We start from the raw sequence: 19957 nt of genomic DNA, 5'->3' as shown, positions 1-19957 counted from the left end.
GCATGCATGTGTGATGTATCATGTTGTATGCATGTGTGATGTATTGTGTTGTATGCATGCATGTGTGATGTATCATGTTGTATGCATGTGTGATTTATCATGTTGTATGCATGCATGTGTGATGTATCATGTTGTATGCATGCATGTGTGATGTATCATGTTGTACGCATGCATGTGTGATGTATCATGTTGTATGCATGTGTGATGTATCATGTTGTATGCATGCATGTGTGATGTATCATGTTGTATGCATGCATGTGTGATGTATCATGTTGCATGCATGTGTGATGTATCATGTTGTATGCTTGCATGTGTGATGTATCATGTTGTATGCATGCATGTGTGATGTATCATGTTGTATGCATGCATGTGATGTATCATGTTGTATGCATGCATGTGTGATGTATCATGTTGTATGCATGCGTGTGTGATGTATCATGTTGTATGCATGCGTGTGTGATGTATCATGTTGTACGCATGCATGTGTGATGTATCATGTTGTATGCATGCATGTGTGATGTATCATGTTGTATGCATGTATGATGTATCATGTTGTATGCATTCGTGTGTGATGTATCATGTTTTACGCATGCATGGGTGATGTATCATGTTGTACGCATGCATGTGTGATGTATCATGTTGTATGCATGCATGTGTGATGTATCATGTTGTATGTGTGATGTATCATGTTGTATGCATGCATGTGTGATGTATCATGTTGTATGCATGTATGATGTATCATGTTGTATGGATGCATGTGTGATGTATCATGTTGTATGCATGCATGTGTGATGTATCATGTTGTATGCATGCTTGTGTGATGTATCATGTTGTATGCATGCATGTGTGATGTATCATGTTGTATGCATGCTTGTGTGATGTATCATGTTGTATGCATGCATGTGTGATGTATCATGTTGTATGCATGCATGTGTGATGTATCATGTTGTATGCATGCATGTGTGATGTATCATGTTGTATGCATGCATGTGTGATGTATCATGTTGTATGCATGCGTGTGTGATGTATCATGTTGTATGCATGCATGTGTGATGTATCATGTTGTATGCATGCATGTGTGATGTATCATGTTGTACGCATGCATGTGTGATGTATCATGTTGTACGCATGCATGTGTGATGTATCATGTTGTACGCATGCATGTGTGATGTATCATGTTGTACGCATGCATGTGTGATGTATCATGTTGTACGCATGCATGTGTGATGTATCATGTTGTATGCATGCATGTGTGATGTATCATGTTGTATGCATGCATGTGTGATGTATCATGTTGTATGCATGCATGTGTGATGTATCATGTTGTATGCATGCATGTGTGATGTATCATGTTGTACGCATGCATGTGTGATGTATCATGTTGTATGCATGCATGTGTGATGTATCATGTTGTATGCATGCATGTGTGATGTATCATGTTGTATGCATGCATGTGTGATGTATCATGTTGTAAGCATGCATGTGTGATGTATCATGTTGTATGCATGTGTGATGTATCATGTTGTATGCATGCATGTGTGATGTATCATGTTGTACGCATGCATGTGTGATGTATCATGTTGTATGCATGTGTGATGTATCATGTTGTATGCATGCATGTGTGATGTATCATGTTGTATGCATGCATGTGTGATGTATCATGTTGTATGCATGCATGTGTGATGTATCATGTTGTATGCATGCATGCGTGATGTATCATGTTGTATGCATGCATGTGTGATGTATCATGTTGTAAGCATGCATGTGTGATGTATCATGTTGTATGCATGTGTGATGTATCATGTTGTATGCATGCATGTGTGATGTATCATGTTGTATGCATGCATGTGTGATGTATCATGTTGTATGCATGTGTGATGTATCATGTTGTATGCATGCATGTGTGATGTATCATGTTGTATGCATGCATGTGTGATGTATCATGTTGTACGCATGCATGTGTGATGTATCATGTTGTATGCATGTGTGATGTATCATGTTGTATGCATGCATGTGTGATGTATCATGTTGTATGCATGCATGTGTGATGTATCATGTTGTATGCATGTGTGATGTATCATGTTGTATGCATGCATGTGTGATGTATCATGTTGTATGCATGCATGTGTGATGTATCATGTTGTATGCATGCATGTGATGTATCATGTTGTATGCATGCATGTGTGATGTATCATGTTGTATGCATGCGTGTGTGATGTATCATGTTGTATGCATGCGTGTGTGATGTATCATGTTGTACGCATTCATGTGTGATGTATCATGTTGTATGCATGTATGATGTATCATGTTGTATGCATTCGTGTGTGATGTATCATGTTGTACGCATGCATGGGTGATGTATCATGTTGTACGCATGCATGTATGATGTATCATGTTGTATGCATGCATGTGTGATGTATCATGTTGTATGTGTGATGTATCATGTTGTATGCATGCATGTGTGATGTATCATGTTGTATGCATGTATGATGTATCATGTTGTATGGATGCATGTGTGATGTATCATGTTGTATGCATGCATGTGTGATGTATCATGTTGTATGCATGCTTGTGTGATGTATCATGTTGTATGCATGCATGTGTGATGTATCATGTTGTATGCATGCTTGTGTGATGTATCATGTTGTATGCATGCATGTGTGATGTATCATGTTGTATGCATGCATGTGTGATGTATCATGTTGTATGCATGCATGTGTGATGTATCATGTTGTATGCATGCATGTGTGATGTATCATGTTGTATGCATGCGTGTGTGATGTATCATGTTGTATGCATGCGTGTGTGATGTATCATGTTGTACGCATGCATGTGTGATGTATCATGTTGTACGCATGCATGTGTGATGTATCATGTTGTACGCATGCATGTGTGATGTATCATGTTGTACGCATGCATGTGTGATGTATCATGTTGTACGCATGCATGTGTGATGTATCATGTTGTATGCATGCATGTGTGATGTATCATGTTGTATGCATGCATGTGTGATGTATCATGTTGTATGCATGCATGTGTGATGTATCATGTTGTATGCATGCATGTGTGATGTATCATGTTGTACGCATGCATGTGTGATGTATCATGTTGTACGCATGCATGTGTGATGTATCATGTTGTATGCATGCATGTGTGATGTATCATGTTGTATGCATGCATTTGTGATGTATCATGTTGTACGCATGCATGTGCGATGTATCATGTTGTATGCATGTGTGATGTATCATGTTGTATGCATGCATGTGTGATGTATCATGTTGTATGCATGCATGTGTGATGTATCATGTTGTATGCATGTGTGATGTATCATGTTGTATGCATGCATGTGTGATGTATCATGTTGTATGCATGCATGTGTGATGTATCATGTTGTATGCATGCATGTGATGTATCATGTTGTATGCATGCATGTGTGATGTATCATGTTGTATGCATGCGTGTGTGATGTATCATGTTGTATGCATGCGTGTGTGATGTATCATGTTGTACGCATGCATGTGTGATGTATCATGTTGTATGCATGCATGTGTGATGTATCATGTTGTATGCATGTATGATGTATCATGTTGTATGCATTCGTGTGTGATGTATCATGTTGTACGCATGCATGGGTGATGTATCATGTTGTACGCATGCATGTGTGATGTATCATGTTGTATGCATGCATGTGTGATGTATTATGTTGTATGTGTGATGTATCATGTTGTATGCATGTATGATGTATCATGTTGTATGGATGCATGTGTGATGTATCATGTTGTATGCATGCATGTGTGATGTATCATGTTGTATGCATGCTTGTGTGATGTATCATGTTGTATGCATGCATGTGTGATGTATCATGTTGTATGCATGCATGTGTGATGTATCATGTTGTATGCATGCATGTGTGATGTATCATGTTGTATGCATGCATGTGTGATGTATCATGTTGTATGCATGCATGTGTGATGTATCATGTTGTATGCATGCGTGTGTGATGTATCATGTTGTATGCATGCATGTGTGATGTATCATGTTGTATGCATGCATGTGTGATGTATCATGTTGTACGCATGCATGTGTGATGTATCATGTTGTACGCATGCATGTGTGATGTATCATGTTGTACGCATGCATGTGTGATGTATCATGTTGTACGCATGCATGTGTGATGTATCATGTTGTACGCATGCATGTGTGATGTATCATGTTGTATGCATGCATGTGTGATGTATCATGTTGTATGCATGCATGTGTGATGTATCATGTTGTATGCATGCATGTGTGATGTATCATGTTGTATGCATGCATGTGTGATGTATCATGTTGTACGCATGCATGTGTGATGTATCATGTTGTATGCATGCATGTGTGATGTATCATGTTGTATGCATGCATGTGTGATGTATCATGTTGTATGCATGCATGTGTGATGTATCATGTTGTATGCATGCATGTGTGATGTATCATGTTGTATGCATGCATGTGTGATGTATCATGTTGTATGCATGCATGCGTGATGTATCATGTTGTATGCATGCATGTGTGATGTATCATGTTGTAAGCATGCATGTGTGATGTATCATGTTGTATGCATGTGTGATGTATCATGTTGTATGCATGCATGTGTGATGTATCATGTTGTATGCATGCATGTTTGATGTATCATGTTGTATGCATGCATGTGTGATGTATCATGTTGTACGCATGCATGTGTGATGTATCATGTTGTATGCATGCATGTGTGATGTATCATGTTGTATGCATGCATGTGTGATGTATCATGTTGTATGCATGTGTGATGTATCATGTTGTATGCATGCATGTGTGATGTATCATGTTGTATGCATGCATGTGTGATGTATCATGTTGTATGCATGCATGTGATGTATCATGTTGTATGCATGCATGTGTGATGTATCATGTTGTATGCATGCGTGTGTGATGTATCATGTTGTATGCATGCGTGTGTGATGTATCATGTTGTACGCATGCATGTGTGATGTATCATGTTGTATGCATGCATGTGTGATGTATCATGTTGTATGCATGTATGATGTATCATGTTGTATGCATTCGTGTGTGATGTATCATGTTGTACGCATGCATGGGTGATGTATCATGTTGTACGCATGCATGTGTGATGTATCATGTTGTATGCATGCATGTGTGATGTATCATGTTGTATGTGTGATGTATCATGTTGTATGCATGCATGTGTGATGTATCATGTTGTATGCATGTATGATGTATCATGTTGTATGGATGCATGTGTGATGTATCATGTTGTATGCATGCATGTGTGATGTATCATGTTGTATGCATGCTTGTGTGATGTATCATGTTGTATGCATGCATGTGTGATGTATCATGTTGTATGCATGCTTGTGTGATGTATCATGTTGTATGCATGCATATGTGATGTATCATGTTGTATGCATGCATGTGTGATGTATCATGTTGTATGCATGCATGTGTGATGTATCATGTTGTATGCATGCATGTGTGATGTATCATGTTGTATGCATGCATGTGTGATGTATCATGTTGTATGCATGCATGTGTGATGTATCATGTTGTATGCATGTGTGATGTATCATGTTGTATGCATGCATGTGTGATGTATCATGTTGTATGCATGCATGTGTGATGTATCATGTTGTATGCATGCATGTGATGTATCATGTTGTATGCATGCATGTGTGATGTATCATGTTGTATGCATGCGTGTGTGATGTTTCATGTTGTATGCATGCATGTGTGATGTATCATGTTGTACGCATGCATGTGTGATGTATCATGTTGTATGCATGCATGTGTGATGTATCATGTTGTATGCATGTATGATGTATCATGTTGTATGCATTCGTGTGTGATGTATCATGTGGTACGCATGCATGGGTGATGTATCATGTTGTACGCATGCATGTGTGATGTATCATGTTGTATGCATGCATGTGTGATGTATCATGTTGTATGTGTGATGTATCATGTTGTATGCATGCATGTGTGATGTATCATGTTTTATGCATGTATGATGTATCATGTTGTATGGATGCATGTGTGATGTATCATGTTGTATGCATGCATGTGTGATGTATCATGTTGTATGCATGCTTGTGTGATGTATCATGTTGTATGCATGCATGTGTGATGTATCATGTTGTATGCATGCTTGTGTGATGTATCATGTTGTATGCATGCATGTGTGATGTATCATGTTGTATGCATGCATGTGTGATGTATCATGTTGTAGCCATGCATGTGTGATGTATCATGTTGTATGCATGCATGTGTGATGTATCATGTTGTATGCATGCGTGTGTGATGTATCATGTTGTATGCATGCGTGTGTGATGTATCATGTTGTATGCATGCATGTGTGATGTATCATGTTGTACGCATGCATTAGTGATGTATCATGTTGTACGCATGCATGTGTGATGTATCATGTTGTACGCATGCATGTGTGATGTATCATGTTGTACGCATGCATGTGTGATGTATCATGTTGTATGCATGCATGTGTGATGTATCATGTTGTATGCATGCATGTGTGATGTATCATGTTGTATGCATGCATGTGTGATGTATCATGTTGTATGCATGCATGTGTGATGTATCATGTTGTATGCATGCATGTGTGATGTATCATGTTGTACGCATGCATGTGTGATGTATCATGTTGTATGCATGCATGTGTGATGTATCATGTTGTATGCATGCATGTGTGATGTATCATGTTGTATGCATGCATGTGTGATGTATCATGTTGTATGCATGCATGTGTGATGTATCATGTTGTATGCATGCATGTGTGATGTATCATGTTGTATGCATGCATGCGTGATGTATCATGTTGTATGCATGCATGTGTGATGTATCATGTTGTAAGCATGCATGTGTGATGTATCATGTTGTATGCATGTGTGATGTATCATGTTGTATGCATGCATGTGTGATGTATCATGTTGTATGCATGCATGTTTGATGTATCATGTTGTATGCATGTGTGATGTATCATGTTGTATGCATGCATGTGTGATGTATCATGTTGTACGCATGCATGTGTGATGTATCATGTTGTATGCATGTGTGATGTATCATGTTGTATGCATGCATGTGTGATGTATCATGTTGTATGCATGCATGTGTGATGTATCATGTTGTATGCATGTGTGATGTATCATGTTGTATGCATGCATGTGTGATGTATCATGTTGTATGCATGCATGTGTGATGTATCATGTTGTATGCATGCATGTGATGTATCATGTTGTATGCATGCATGTGTGATGTATCATGTTGTATGCATGCGTGTGTGATGTATCATGTTGTATGCATGCGTGTGTGATGTATCATGTTGTACGCATGCATGTGTGATGTATCATGTTGTATGCATGCATGTGTGATGTATCATGTTGTATGCATGTATGATGTATCATGTTGTATGCATTCGTGTGTGATGTATCATGTTGTACGCATGCATGGGTGATGTATCATGTTGTACGCATGCATGTGTGATGTATCATGTTGTATGCATGCATGTGTGATGTATCATGTTGTATGTGTGATGTATCATGTTGTATGCATGCATGTGTGATGTATCATGTTGTATGCATGTATGATGTATCATGTTGTATGGATGCATGTGTGATGTATCATGTTGTATGCATGCATGTGTGATGTATCATGTTGTATGCATGCTTGTGTGATGTATCATGTTGTATGCATGCATGTGTGATGTATCATGTTGTATGCATGCTTGTGTGATGTATCATGTTGTATGCATGCATGTGTGATGTATCATGTTGTATGCATGCATGTGTGATGTATCATGTTGTATGCATGCATGTGTGATGTATCATGTTGTATGCATGCGTGTGTGATGTATCATGTTGTATGCATGCGTGTGTGATGTATCATGTTGTACGCATGCATGTGTGATGTATCATGTTGTACGCATGCATGTGTGATGTATCATGTTGTACGCATGCATGTGTGATGTATCATGTTGTACGCATGCATGTGTGATGTATCATGTTGTATGCATGCATGTGTGATGTATCATGTTGTATGCATGCATGTGTGATGTATCATGTTGTATGCATGCATGTGTGATGTATCATGTTGTATGCATGCATGTGTGATGTAGCATGTTGTATGCATGCATGTGTGATGTATCATGTTGTATGCATGCATGTGTGATGTATCATGTTGTATGCATGCATGTGTGATGTATCATGTTGTACGCATGCATGTGTGATGTATCATGTTGTATGCATGCATGTGTGATGTATCATGTTGTATGCATGCATGTGTGATGTATCATGTTGTATGTATGCATGTGTGATGTATCATGCTGTATGCATGCATGTGTGATGTATCATGTATGCATGCATGTGTAATGTATCATGTTGTACTCATGCATGTTCCTAATAATGAACACAAACTCAAATTAACTTATTTGGGCAAAGCACCAGGATCTTCTTCAATCCCGGTTCCGCCCCCCTGGTCACTAAGCATGCAAACAATAGTTAAAAGTGCAAAAAGTGCGTGAGCACATAAAAGAGAGGGAGAAGAGAAGAGTTGTTGGAAGGCAGGAGCACATTAGCAGGTTCATTTCCGCAGACTGTTGCAGCATCACTCTTCCAACAGATGGGCTTTTATTGCACTTTTATGAGAAAGCGTGCAAGTTCACCCAATAAAGCAGCGTGCTCCCCTCTGGCAAATATGAACAAGAGCTCTGCTGCAGTGTGCCCAATTGTTCCAAAAAAAAAAAAAAAAACTCTCTAGAAAGGATTATTTGTATTGTTTTGTACATTTCTAATGAAAGTCAAACATTAAGGACATTTCCTGATATCGAGCTTTTAATGGTGTGAATATGTATCATAACAAAAAGGATATATGACAACTTTACAATGCTTTCAATGACATTGAAAATGTGTTCCTAGCCCATTCCTGCTCCGTCACTGATAAGTGTATGGTGGCAATTTAGATCTCCCTGTCCCATGTGGGCCACAGTGTGGTGCCGGGCCCAGAAAGAGGCTCACTGGGATTGCGTCACGGCCGGAAATGTACGAGTAACAGAGATGTAAAATGATCTTCTTTTGCACTAAAACCAAACTTTTTTTTACCATGAATGAAATTTACGAAACATGCATCAAATTCAATTGAAGTGTAATCATGTTAGAGAATGCGCATAGCTGCCGTTTTTGTGACCCCAAGATGCAGGAACCAGGATGGTGAGTTTTATTACTCAAACAGAGAAGAGAAAGCAGTTTTGCATGAAACGTTCCAAACTTAGAATGTGATCTTCGAGCACTCGGGAGTGCTGGTGTGAAAACATAAATAATTGGCTGCAGGTGTGTGAACAAACAGTGCCCGGCGCAACAAATAGGAACTGGAAACCAAAATAAGAGCATTGGTAGGAAGTGGATACAAAAACAAGGAAAACAAACAGAAATAAAGCTGCAAGCAGCGTTGGTCGGGCCCGCCTTTGGCTGCTGCCGCCGAGACTCAAGCCCTGGTCTTAGTCAGACCTACATAGAAGTTTTTTATTCATGTCCCTACGACATTCCTAACAGAAGTTACAAGCAGTTTTTTCTGTGTTTTTTCTTAGGGGGCGCTAGAGCGCACTTTTGATTTTTGGGGTTTGGTTTTTTATTAGATGGCAATTTTTGCCAGTCCTAATGTGTGTGTAAAATTTGGTGAGTTTTGAAGCATGTTAAGGGGGTGAAATTACAGATAGTTTTTTTCTGGATGTTGTTGATAAATGGCTTTCAGTTTGCATAGTAGTGCTTTAACTTGCACCTTGAAGCATTTTAAGGGGGTCAAACTACTGCTCAAAGAGGCAAAAATGACATTTTTTAGGAAAATTCGCGCAGGTTTTTTTGATGGCGCGTAAAATCCAAACCGGAGCAGTAATTAAAACTCTTTCGATAACTTTTAATTAGAAGGGTTCAAACTCTCTTCTGTGCGAGTTTGAAGCTGAAACGACAAACACGCTCAGAGGAGATAACGTTTGAAAAAGGTGACGGGTGTTAACAAAACTTTTATTTTGAAGGGGTAATTTTTAACTTCCTGTTGATTTTTGCTGAAGGATGTTGATCATTAAAATGTAGGTCTAAGTGAGACCTACATGGATGTTTTTGTTTCATGTCTTTCCGACATTCCTACGGGAAGTTACAAGCAGTTTTGTCTGTGTTTTCTTCCTAGGAGCAGTTTTTTCTGTGTTTTATTCAAAAATTGCGCTAGAGCGCAATTTTGAGTTTTGGGGTTTGGTTTTTTCATTATATCGCAATTTTTGCCAGTCCTGATGTGTGTGCCAAGTTTGGTGAGTTTTGAAGCATTTTAAGGGGGTCAAATTATAGCTCAAAGAGGCAAAAATTGCATTTTTTAGGCAAATTTTGCTTCGGAAGGGTTTTTGCAAAATTTCTGTTGATTTTTGCTATCGAAGTTTAAATTGGGAAATGTAGGTCTAAGTTAGACCTACATAGAGGTTTTTGTTTCAATCAATCAATGTTTATTTATATAGCCCCAAATCACAAATGTCTCAAAGGACTGCACAAATCATTACGACTACAACATCCTCGGAAGAACCCACAAAAGGGCAAGGAAAACTCACACCCAGTGGGCAGGGAGAATTCACATCCAGTGGGACGCCAGTGACAATGCTGACTATGAGAAACCTTGGAGAGGACCTCAGATGTGGGCAACCCCCCCCCCCCCCTCTAGGGGACCGAAAGCAATGGATGTCGAGCGGGTCTAACATGTCTCTACGACATTCCTAACGGAAGTTACAAGCAGTCTGTTTTTTTTTTTCCTAGGAGGCGCTAGAGCGCATTTTTGATTTTTGGGTTTTTTTTTTTTTTTATTTGATGGCAATTTTTGCCAGTTCTGATGAGTGTGTGAAATTTGGTGAGTTTTGAAGCATGTTCAGGGGGTCAAATTACAGTTCAAAGAGGCGTCGGAATAATAATAAATAAAGAATAATAATAAAACGCAAGAAAAACAATAGGTCCTTTGGCCATTGCCAAAGGACTGGTGGGAGTCCTTTGGCAATGGGCCATGCGGGCCCTTATGAAGTGACGGATCGTTACAGAAGTCCGAGGGAATCAGGTGGGGGAGCACTCTCCAGTACTCCTCGAGTCAATCCAAAAAGGGTGAGTACTCTGAGCTTCCAGTTGGCGTGTAAGCGCAAACAACAGTCAGGACACGCCCCCCCACCCGCCGGCGGAGGGAGGCTACCAGCTTGAACTCCAACGTGCAGGCTTTGAGCCGGGGGTGCAACAAGAATCGCCACCCCAGCCCGTTGCCTCTCACTGCTAGCACCGCCAGAGTGGAAGAGAGTCCAGTCCCTTGCTGTACGTCCTAGTGAGTCCGACTATATCCAGCCGGAATGTCTCTACCTCGCGCTCTAGCTCAGGCTCCTTCCCCCCCAGCGAGGTGACATTCCACGTCTCAAGAGCTAGCTTCTGTAGCCGAGGATCTGACCTCGCCTGCCGCCCAGCTCACATAGCGCCCGACCTCTATGGCCCTTGCTATGGGTGGTGAGTCCATTGGAGGGGGGACCCATGTTGCCTCTTCAGGCCCAATGGGAACAGGCCCGGACCCACCAGGCCCCAACTCCGGGCCTGGCTCCAGAGGGGGTTCCCGGTGGTCCGTGTCCGGGCGAGCGAAATCTGGGTCCTGTGTCTGTTCTTTAGAGAGGTCTTCGAGGTCTGATCTTTGTCTGATCCCTCACCTAGGACCGGTTTATCTTGGGAGACCCTACCAGGGAGCATAAAGCCCCCAGACAACATAACTCCTAGGATCATTGGGACACGCAAACTCCTCGACCACCACAAGGTGGCAGCACAGAGAGGAGGATCTGAACATCTTGTCCTGTGTATTTGGAAACAATATATCGAAAGCGCTTTATAAATGAAGTTTGATTGACACGGCCGAGGGCTAGCACGGTGGTAGAGGGGTTGGTGTTTTTGCCTCACAATACGAAGGTCTTGAGTTCGATCCCGGGCTCGGGATCTTTTTGTGCAGAATTTGCATGTTCTCCCCGTGACTGCGTGGGTTGTCTCCGAGTACTCAGGCTCCCTCCCACCTCCAAAGACATGCACCTGGGGATAGGCCCCTCCCACCTCCAAAGACATGCACTTGGGGATAGGCCCCTCCCACCTCCAAAGACATGCACCTGGGGATAGGCCCCTCCCACCTCCAAAGACATGCACCTGGGGATAGGTCCCTCCCACTTCCAAAGACATGCACCTGGGGATAGGCCCCTCCCACCTCCAAAGACATGCACCTGGGGATAGGCCCCTCCCACCTCCAAAGCCATGCACCTGGGGATAGGCTCCTCCCACCTCCAAAGACATGCACCTGGAGATAGGCCCCTCCCACTTCCAAAGACATGCACCTGGGGATAGGCCCCTCCCACCTCCAAAGACATGCACCTGGGGATAGGTCCCTCCCACTTCCAAAGACATGCACCTGGGGATAGGCCCCTCCCACCTCCAAAGACATGCACCTGGGGATAGGCCCCTCCCACCTCCAAAGCCATGCACCTGGGGATAGGCTCCTCCCACCTCCAAAGACATGCACCTGGAGATAGGCCCCTCCCACTTCCAAAGACATGCACCTGGGGATAGGCCCCTCCCACCTCCAAAGACATGCACCGGGGGATAGGCCCCTCCCACCTCCAAAGACATGCACCTGGGGATAGGCTCCTCCCACCTCCAAAGACATGCACGTGGAGATAGGCCCCTCCCACTTCCAAACACATGCGCCTGGGGATAAGCCCCTCCCACCTCCAAAGACATGCACCTGGGGATAGGCTCCTCCCACCTCCAATGACATGCACCTGGGGATAGGCCCCTCCCACCTCCAAAGGCATGCGCCTGGGGATAGGCTCCTCCCACCTCCAAAGACATGCACTTGAGGATAGGCCCCTCCCACCTCCAAAGACATGCACATGGGGATAGGCCCCTCCCACTTCCAAAGACATGCACCTGGGGATAGGCCCCTCCCACCTCCAAAGGCATGCACCTGGGGATAAGCTCCTCCCACCTCCAAAGACATGCACCTAGGGATAGGCCCCTCCCACCTCCAAAGACATGCACTTGGGGATAGGCCCCTCCCACCTCCAAAGACATGCACCTGGGGATAGGCTCCTCCCACCTCCAAAGATATGCACCTGGGGATAGGCTCCTCCCACCTCAAAAGACATGCACCTGAGGATAGGTTGATAGGTGTGACAGACTTCTTAAACCGTGGTGCGGGTTCCAAGGACCGTCAAGGAAGGACATAGCGGCGGCACGTTTAGACTTCTTTTTTTTAATAAAAACTGCTTTTCAGCTGCTCCGTCAGCCGCTTGCCTTTCTGCTTCGTGTGTCGTCGCCTCTCTCGCGCTCTCCGTCTCTCTCTCTCTCTCCGAGCGTCACCTTCCCTCTGGCCCCTTCTCGTCTCTCCGCCTCTCCCTCCGACGTTCACGGCTGTCGCCCTTTTATACAGTGCAAGAGGATTACTCAATTATCCCCGGGTGCGCGGTCCACGCACCTGATCTTGATTGTGGCGCCCCACCTCGCTGCTTGCTCGCCGTCCACGCCTCCCCGCCGCCATCTTTGGCCGGGCTCTGGCATGCCCTGCCTCGCTATCGGACTCCCGGTTACGCCTCCTCGCCGCCATCTTGGGCTGGGCTAAGGTGTGCCCCGCCTTGCTGTCGGACTGCCGGCTCCGCCTCTTCACAATTGGCAACACTAAATGATCCCTAGTGTGTGAATGTTGTCTGTCGATCTATGTTGGCCCTTCGATGAGGTGGCGACTTGTCCAGGTTGTACACCGCCTTCCGCCCGAAACGCAGCTGAGATAGGCTCCGGTAGAAAATGGATGGATGATACGGCCACATTTGTCGTAAAACGTGACTAATTGTAGCCGCCAGATGGCGGTAGAGTGCAATTCCGACTTTGACCACAGCGCCTGTTGCAATGTCGAGTGGCACTTTCCGTCATTTTCAGCAGACTGCATTGCAAAATGATTTCCCCCCCAGCCCTACTGTATGTAACTCCCGAAATAGACGCATCCATTATCTCAGTTGTACACATTCTTCTTTACCGGAGCCCGCTGGGGAAGGTTGAATGGTTGCCATGCCAACAGCGTGTCTGGCTGGCAGCAGCGGGTGAAGTCGACACGGGGCGGCATGTCCGCCTTTGGCTGGAACATGACAGTTGGCATTTCTGCGCTTCCTTAATTGCTCCGTCGTGGGTTCCAGCGTGCTGCTCTCCAGCATCGGCGGGAAATGTCGGCCAGAAAACACCGTGCATCTTCCAGCAATATGGAGACCAAAATGTAGAAATGAAGTTCTTTAATTCCACTTGCTCAATGTTTCTTTCCCGCTATTAATATTGTTGGTATTGTTTGTTCTGCCTGCATTGTTGCTACAAATTATTGTTACAAGTGCACAATTGTCCCGATCAACCAATCAATCAATCAATCAATCAATGTTTACTTATATAGCCCAAAATCGCAAGTGTCTCAAAGGGCTGCACAAGCCACATACGGGCAAGGAAAAACTCACCCCATATATTTCCATACTTTTCAATACTTTTCTAAATAAAGGGAGCCACAAAAAATGTCGTTATTGTCTTTATTAGAACAAAAAAAAATGTTAGTGTAGATGAAACATAAGTTTATTATTGTCATTTAGTCCTGCAATAAAATGTTGAACATACTAGACAACTTGTCTTTTAGTAGTAAGTAAACAAACAACGACTCCTAATTAGTCTGCAGTAACATATTGGGTCATTTAGACACCTATTATTTTATACACATTATGAGGGACAAACTGTAAAAAATGATTATTAATCCACTTGTTTATTTACTGTTAATATCTGCTTATTTTTCTGTTTGAACATGTTCTATCTACACTTCTGTTCAAATGTAATAATCACTTATTCTTCTCTCCTTTGATACTTTGCATTAGTTTCAGGTGATACCACACATTTAGGTATCGATCCGATACCAAGTATTGATAGGATCGTAAAATAAAATATAATACCTAATAAACCAATACTAATATGGTTAAGAAATACTGATGTAAAGGGTAGGTGTCGCACTCTTTTCTGTTTGAACATGTTCTATCTACACTTCTGTTAAAATGTAATAATCACTTATTCTTCTCTTCTTTGATACTTGACATTAGTTTGGGATGATACCACACATTTAGGTATCGATCCGATACCAAGTAGTTACAGGATCATACAATAAAATATGATACCTAATAAACCAATAATAATATGGTGAAGAAATACTGATGTAAAGGGTAGGTGTCGCGCTGTTTTCTGTTTGAACATGTTCTATCTACACTTCTGTTCAAATGTAATAATCACTTATTATTCTCTTCTTTGATACTTGACATTAGTTTTGGATGATACCACACATTTAGGTATCGATCCGATATCAAGTATTGATAGGATCGTAAAATATAATACCTAATAAATCAATAATAATGTGGTTAAGAAATACTGATGTAAAGGGTAGGTGTCGCGCTGTTTTCTGTTTGAACATGTTCTGTCTACACTTCTGTTAAAATGTAATAATCACTTATTCTTCTCTTCTTTGATACTTGACATTAGTTTCGGATGATACCACACATTTAGGCATCGATCCGATACCAAGCAGTTACAGTATCGTACAATAAAATATAATACCTGATAAACCAATATTAATATGGTTTAGAAATACTGATATAAAGGGTAGGTGTCGCGCTGTTTTCTGTTTGAACATGTTCTGTCTACACTTCGGTTAAAATGTAATAATCACTTATTCTTCTCTTCTTTGATACTTTACATTAGTTTCGGATGATACCACACATTTAGGTATCGATCTGATATCAAGTATTGATAGGATCGTAAAATATAATACCTAATAAATCAATAATAATATGGTTAAGAAATACTGATGTAAAGGGTAGGTGTCGCGCTCTTTTCTGTTTGAACATGTTCTGTCTACATTTCTGTTGAAATGTAATAATCACTTATTCTTCTCTTCTTTGATACTTGACATTAGTTTTGGATGATACCACACATTTAGGCATCGATCCGATACCAAGCAGTTACAGGATCGTACAATAAAATATAATACCTAATAAACCAATATTAATATGGTATAGAAATACTGATGTAAAGGGTAGGTGTCGCGCTGTTTTCTGTTTGAACATGTTCTGTCTACACGTCTGTTCAAATGTAATAATCACTTATTCTTCTCTTCTTTGATACTTGACATTAGTTTTGGATGATACCACACATTTAGGCATCGATCCGATACCAAGCAGTTACAGGATCGTACAATAAAATATAATACCTAATAAACCAATATTAATATGGTATAGAAATACTGATGTAAAGGGTAGGTGTCGCGCTGTTTTCTGTTTGAACATGTTCTGTCTACACGTCTGTTAAAATGTAATAATCACTTATTCTTCTCTTCTTTGATACTTGACATTAGTTTTGGATGATACCACACATTTAGGCATCGATCCGATACCAAGCAGTTACAGTATCGTACAATAAAATATAATACCTGATAAACCAATATTAATATGGTTTAGAAATACTGATGTAAAGGGTAGGTGTCGCGCTCTTTTCTGTTTGAACATGTTCTGTCTACATTTCTGTTGAAATGTAATAATCACTTATTCTTCTCTTCTTTGATACTTGACATTAGTTTTGGATGATACCACACATTTAGGCATCGATCCGATACCAAGCAGTTACAGGATCGTACAATAAAATATAATACCTAATAAACCAATATTAATATGGTATAGAAATACTGATGTAAAGGGTAGGTGCCGCGCTCTTTTCTGTTTGAACATGTTCTATCTACACTTCTGTTCAAATGTAATAATCACTTATTCTTCTCTTCTTTGATACTTGACATTAGTTTTGGATGATACCACACATTTAGGCATCGATCCGATACCAAGCAGTTGCAGGATCGTACAATAAAATATAATACCTGATAAACCAATATTAATATGGTTTAGAAATACTGATGTAAAGGGTAGGTCTCGCGCTCTTTTCTGTTTGAACATTTTCTGTCTATACTTCTGTTGAAATGTAATAATCACTTATTCTTCTCTTCTTTGATACTTGACATTAGTTTTGAATGATACCACACATTTAGGCATCGATCCGATACCAAGCAGTTACAGTATCGTACAATAAAATATAATACCTGATAAACCAATATTAATATGGTTTAGAAATACTGATGTAAAGGGTAGGTGTCGCGCTCTTTTCTGTTTGAACATGTTCTGTCTACATTTCTGTTGAAATGTAATAATCACTTATTCTTCTCTTCTTTGATACTTGACATTAGTTTTGGATGATACCACACATTTAGGCATCGATCCGATACCAAGCAGTTACAGTATCGTACAATAAAATAAAATACCTGATAAACCAATATTAATATGGTTTAGAAATACTGATATAAAGGGTAGGTGTCGCGCTGTTTTCTGTTTGAACATGTTCTGTCTACACTTCTGTTAAAATGTAATAATCACTTATTCTTCTCTTCTTTGATACTTTGCATTAGTTTCAGGTGATACCACACATTTAGGTATCGATCCGATACCAAGTATTGATAGGATCGTAAAATAAAATATAATACCTAATGAACCAACAATAATATGGTTAAGAAATATTGATGTAAAGGGTAGGTGTCGCGCTCTTTTCTGTTTGAACATGTTCTATCTACACTTCTGTTCAAATGTAATAATCACTTATTCTTCTCTTCTTTGATACTTTACATTAGTTTCGGATGATACCACACATTTAGGTATGGATCCGATACCAAGTAGTTACGGGATCATACATTAGTCATATTCAAAGTCCTCATGTGTCCAGGGACGTATTTACTGACTTTATAAGCATAGATTTTGTGACGATAAAACATATTGATGTAATCATAGTAGTATCGACTAATTGTACTTGGTATCATTATAGTGGACGTCAGGTGTGGATCCACCCACGGCGTTTGTTCACATTGTGACGCCGGTGAGCTATTGTATCCTCCTATGGTGTGTAGTGAGGCATGTTTAGCTATTCCTCAAATAAATGTACTTTATTTGTGTCTGCTTGTAAGTACTCTGTGCGCGCGCGCTGCCGAACATGCTCCTGCACTTGTAAAACCAGCCACGTCACCACGCGCTCGTCATGCCCGAGAACCGGTCCTTTTCAAACAGATTATAGTACCGTTTTTGATTCATTAGTACCGCGATACTATACTAGTACCGGTATGTTGTACGAGCCTATTACAGTGTAATAACTGTGGTAATACCACTATGATACAACATGTGTACTATAATCCTGGAACAAAACAAAGTGACGTATTAACCACTGAATGGAGAACAGGGGCCTGAAATACATGAATGAATGAAAATATGGAAACAGCCATGCAGACGATATGTATTGATATTAATATCATGACAAGGATGTCAGGTTCAAACCCCGATGACATCTATTAAACAGACAAGAAGCAAGGAATTAATGACCATGGATGAAGTACTGACTGTCCAGAGTCGAGACCCAGGATGGACCGCTCGTCGGGACCCAGGATGGACCGCTCGCTGTATCGGTTGGGGACATCTCTACGCTGCTGATCCGCTTGAGATGGTTTCCTGTGGACGGGACTCTCACTGCTGTCTTGGAGCCACTATGGATTGAACTTTCACAGTATCATGTTAGACCCGCTCGACATCCATTGCTTTCGGTCCCCTAGAGGGGGGGGGGTTGCCCACATCTGAGGTCCTCTCCAAGGTTTCTCATAGTCAGCATTGTCACTGGCGTCCCACTGAATGTGAATTCTCCCTGCCCACTGGGTGTGAGTTTTCCTTGCCCTTTTGTGGGTTCTTCCGAGGATGTTGTAGTCGTAATGATTTGTGCAGTCCTTTGAGACATTTGTGATTTGGGGCTATATAAATAAACATTGATTGATTGATTGAAAAAGAGACAGGATTCAATTTTGCTCAACAAGAAGATCCCATACACTTGTACTCTCTGACGGAAGGCTCCTCTTTTATTTGGACTCTCCCTGATTGCATGGCCACGGCTGTTTTTAAGGGGAAAGGTGGTCATAAACAGCTCTTGGGTCTCAAAACAGTTCAAAGAAAAAAATGCCTGGATCTTGCATCAGGTCCTGCCTCCTTTGTAGATCTCAAGTCAAGGCGAGATCTTCCTGTGGATCACAATAGATCAGGGGTCACCAACCTTTTTGAAAGCAAGAGCTACTTCTTGGGTACTGATTAATGCCAAGGGCTACCAGTTTGATACACACTTAAATAAATTGCCAGAAATAGCCAATTTGCTCAATTTACCTTTAACTCTATGTTATTAATACTTAATAATGATATTTCTCTTTGTGGAAACACTGATCATCTTAATAATTTCTCACAATAAATAGACATAGAAACATATAAATATTCTTATAAATAAGTTTCGACTCTTCAAAATTCAACCGAAAAAAAAAAGAAGAGAAAAACTAGCTAATTCGAATCTTTTTGAAAAAATAAAAAAAAGATTTAGTAATTTTTCCTGATTAAGATTAATTTTTAGAATTTTGATGACATGTTTTAAAAAGGTTAAAATCCAATCTGCACTTTGTTAGAATATACAACAAATTGGACCAAGCTATATTTCGAACAAACACAAATCATTATTTCTTCTAGATTTTCCAGAACAAACATTTTAAAAGAAATTCAAAAGCCTTTTAAATTTGATCCTACAATTTTTTTTTAGATTTGCCAGAATATTTCTTTGGAATTTTAATCATAAAAAGTTTGAAGAAATATTTCACAAATATTCTTCGTCGAAAAAAACAGAAGCTAAAATAAAGATTTAAGTTCAAATGTATTTATTATTTTTTTACAATAAAATAAAAATATACTTGAACATTGAAC

General features: G+C 40.7%; 1 protein-coding gene across 5 annotated transcripts in view; it reads right to left on the bottom strand.

The window, feature by feature from the left end:
- The window catches only part of vstm2l (V-set and transmembrane domain containing 2 like), a 214102-nt gene that overhangs the window by 149863 nt on the left and 44282 nt on the right, over positions 1-19957 (bottom strand). For 4 of the 5 annotated variants that reach the window (XM_061875403.1, XM_061875406.1, XM_061875404.1 and 1 more), the window contains one exon: positions 10817-19236. The exons of the other annotated variant lie outside the window; for it this stretch is intronic. In XM_061875403.1, the coding sequence (XP_061731387.1) occupies positions 11547-13151 (1605 nt within the window). In that variant the 5' untranslated portion in view covers positions 13152-19236 and the 3' untranslated portion in view covers positions 10817-11546. Of the gene's footprint in view, positions 1-10816; positions 19237-19957 lie in introns of those variants that run through there. 5 annotated transcript variants of the gene reach the window in all.

The sequence above is a fragment of the Nerophis ophidion genome, linkage group LG16, assembly GCF_033978795.1.
Source record: "Nerophis ophidion isolate RoL-2023_Sa linkage group LG16, RoL_Noph_v1.0, whole genome shotgun sequence".
Lineage (NCBI taxonomy): Eukaryota > Metazoa > Chordata > Actinopteri > Syngnathiformes > Syngnathidae > Nerophis > Nerophis ophidion.
The sequence above is the reverse complement of the archived record's forward strand: the minus strand, read 5'-3'. Positions and strand labels throughout refer to the sequence as shown.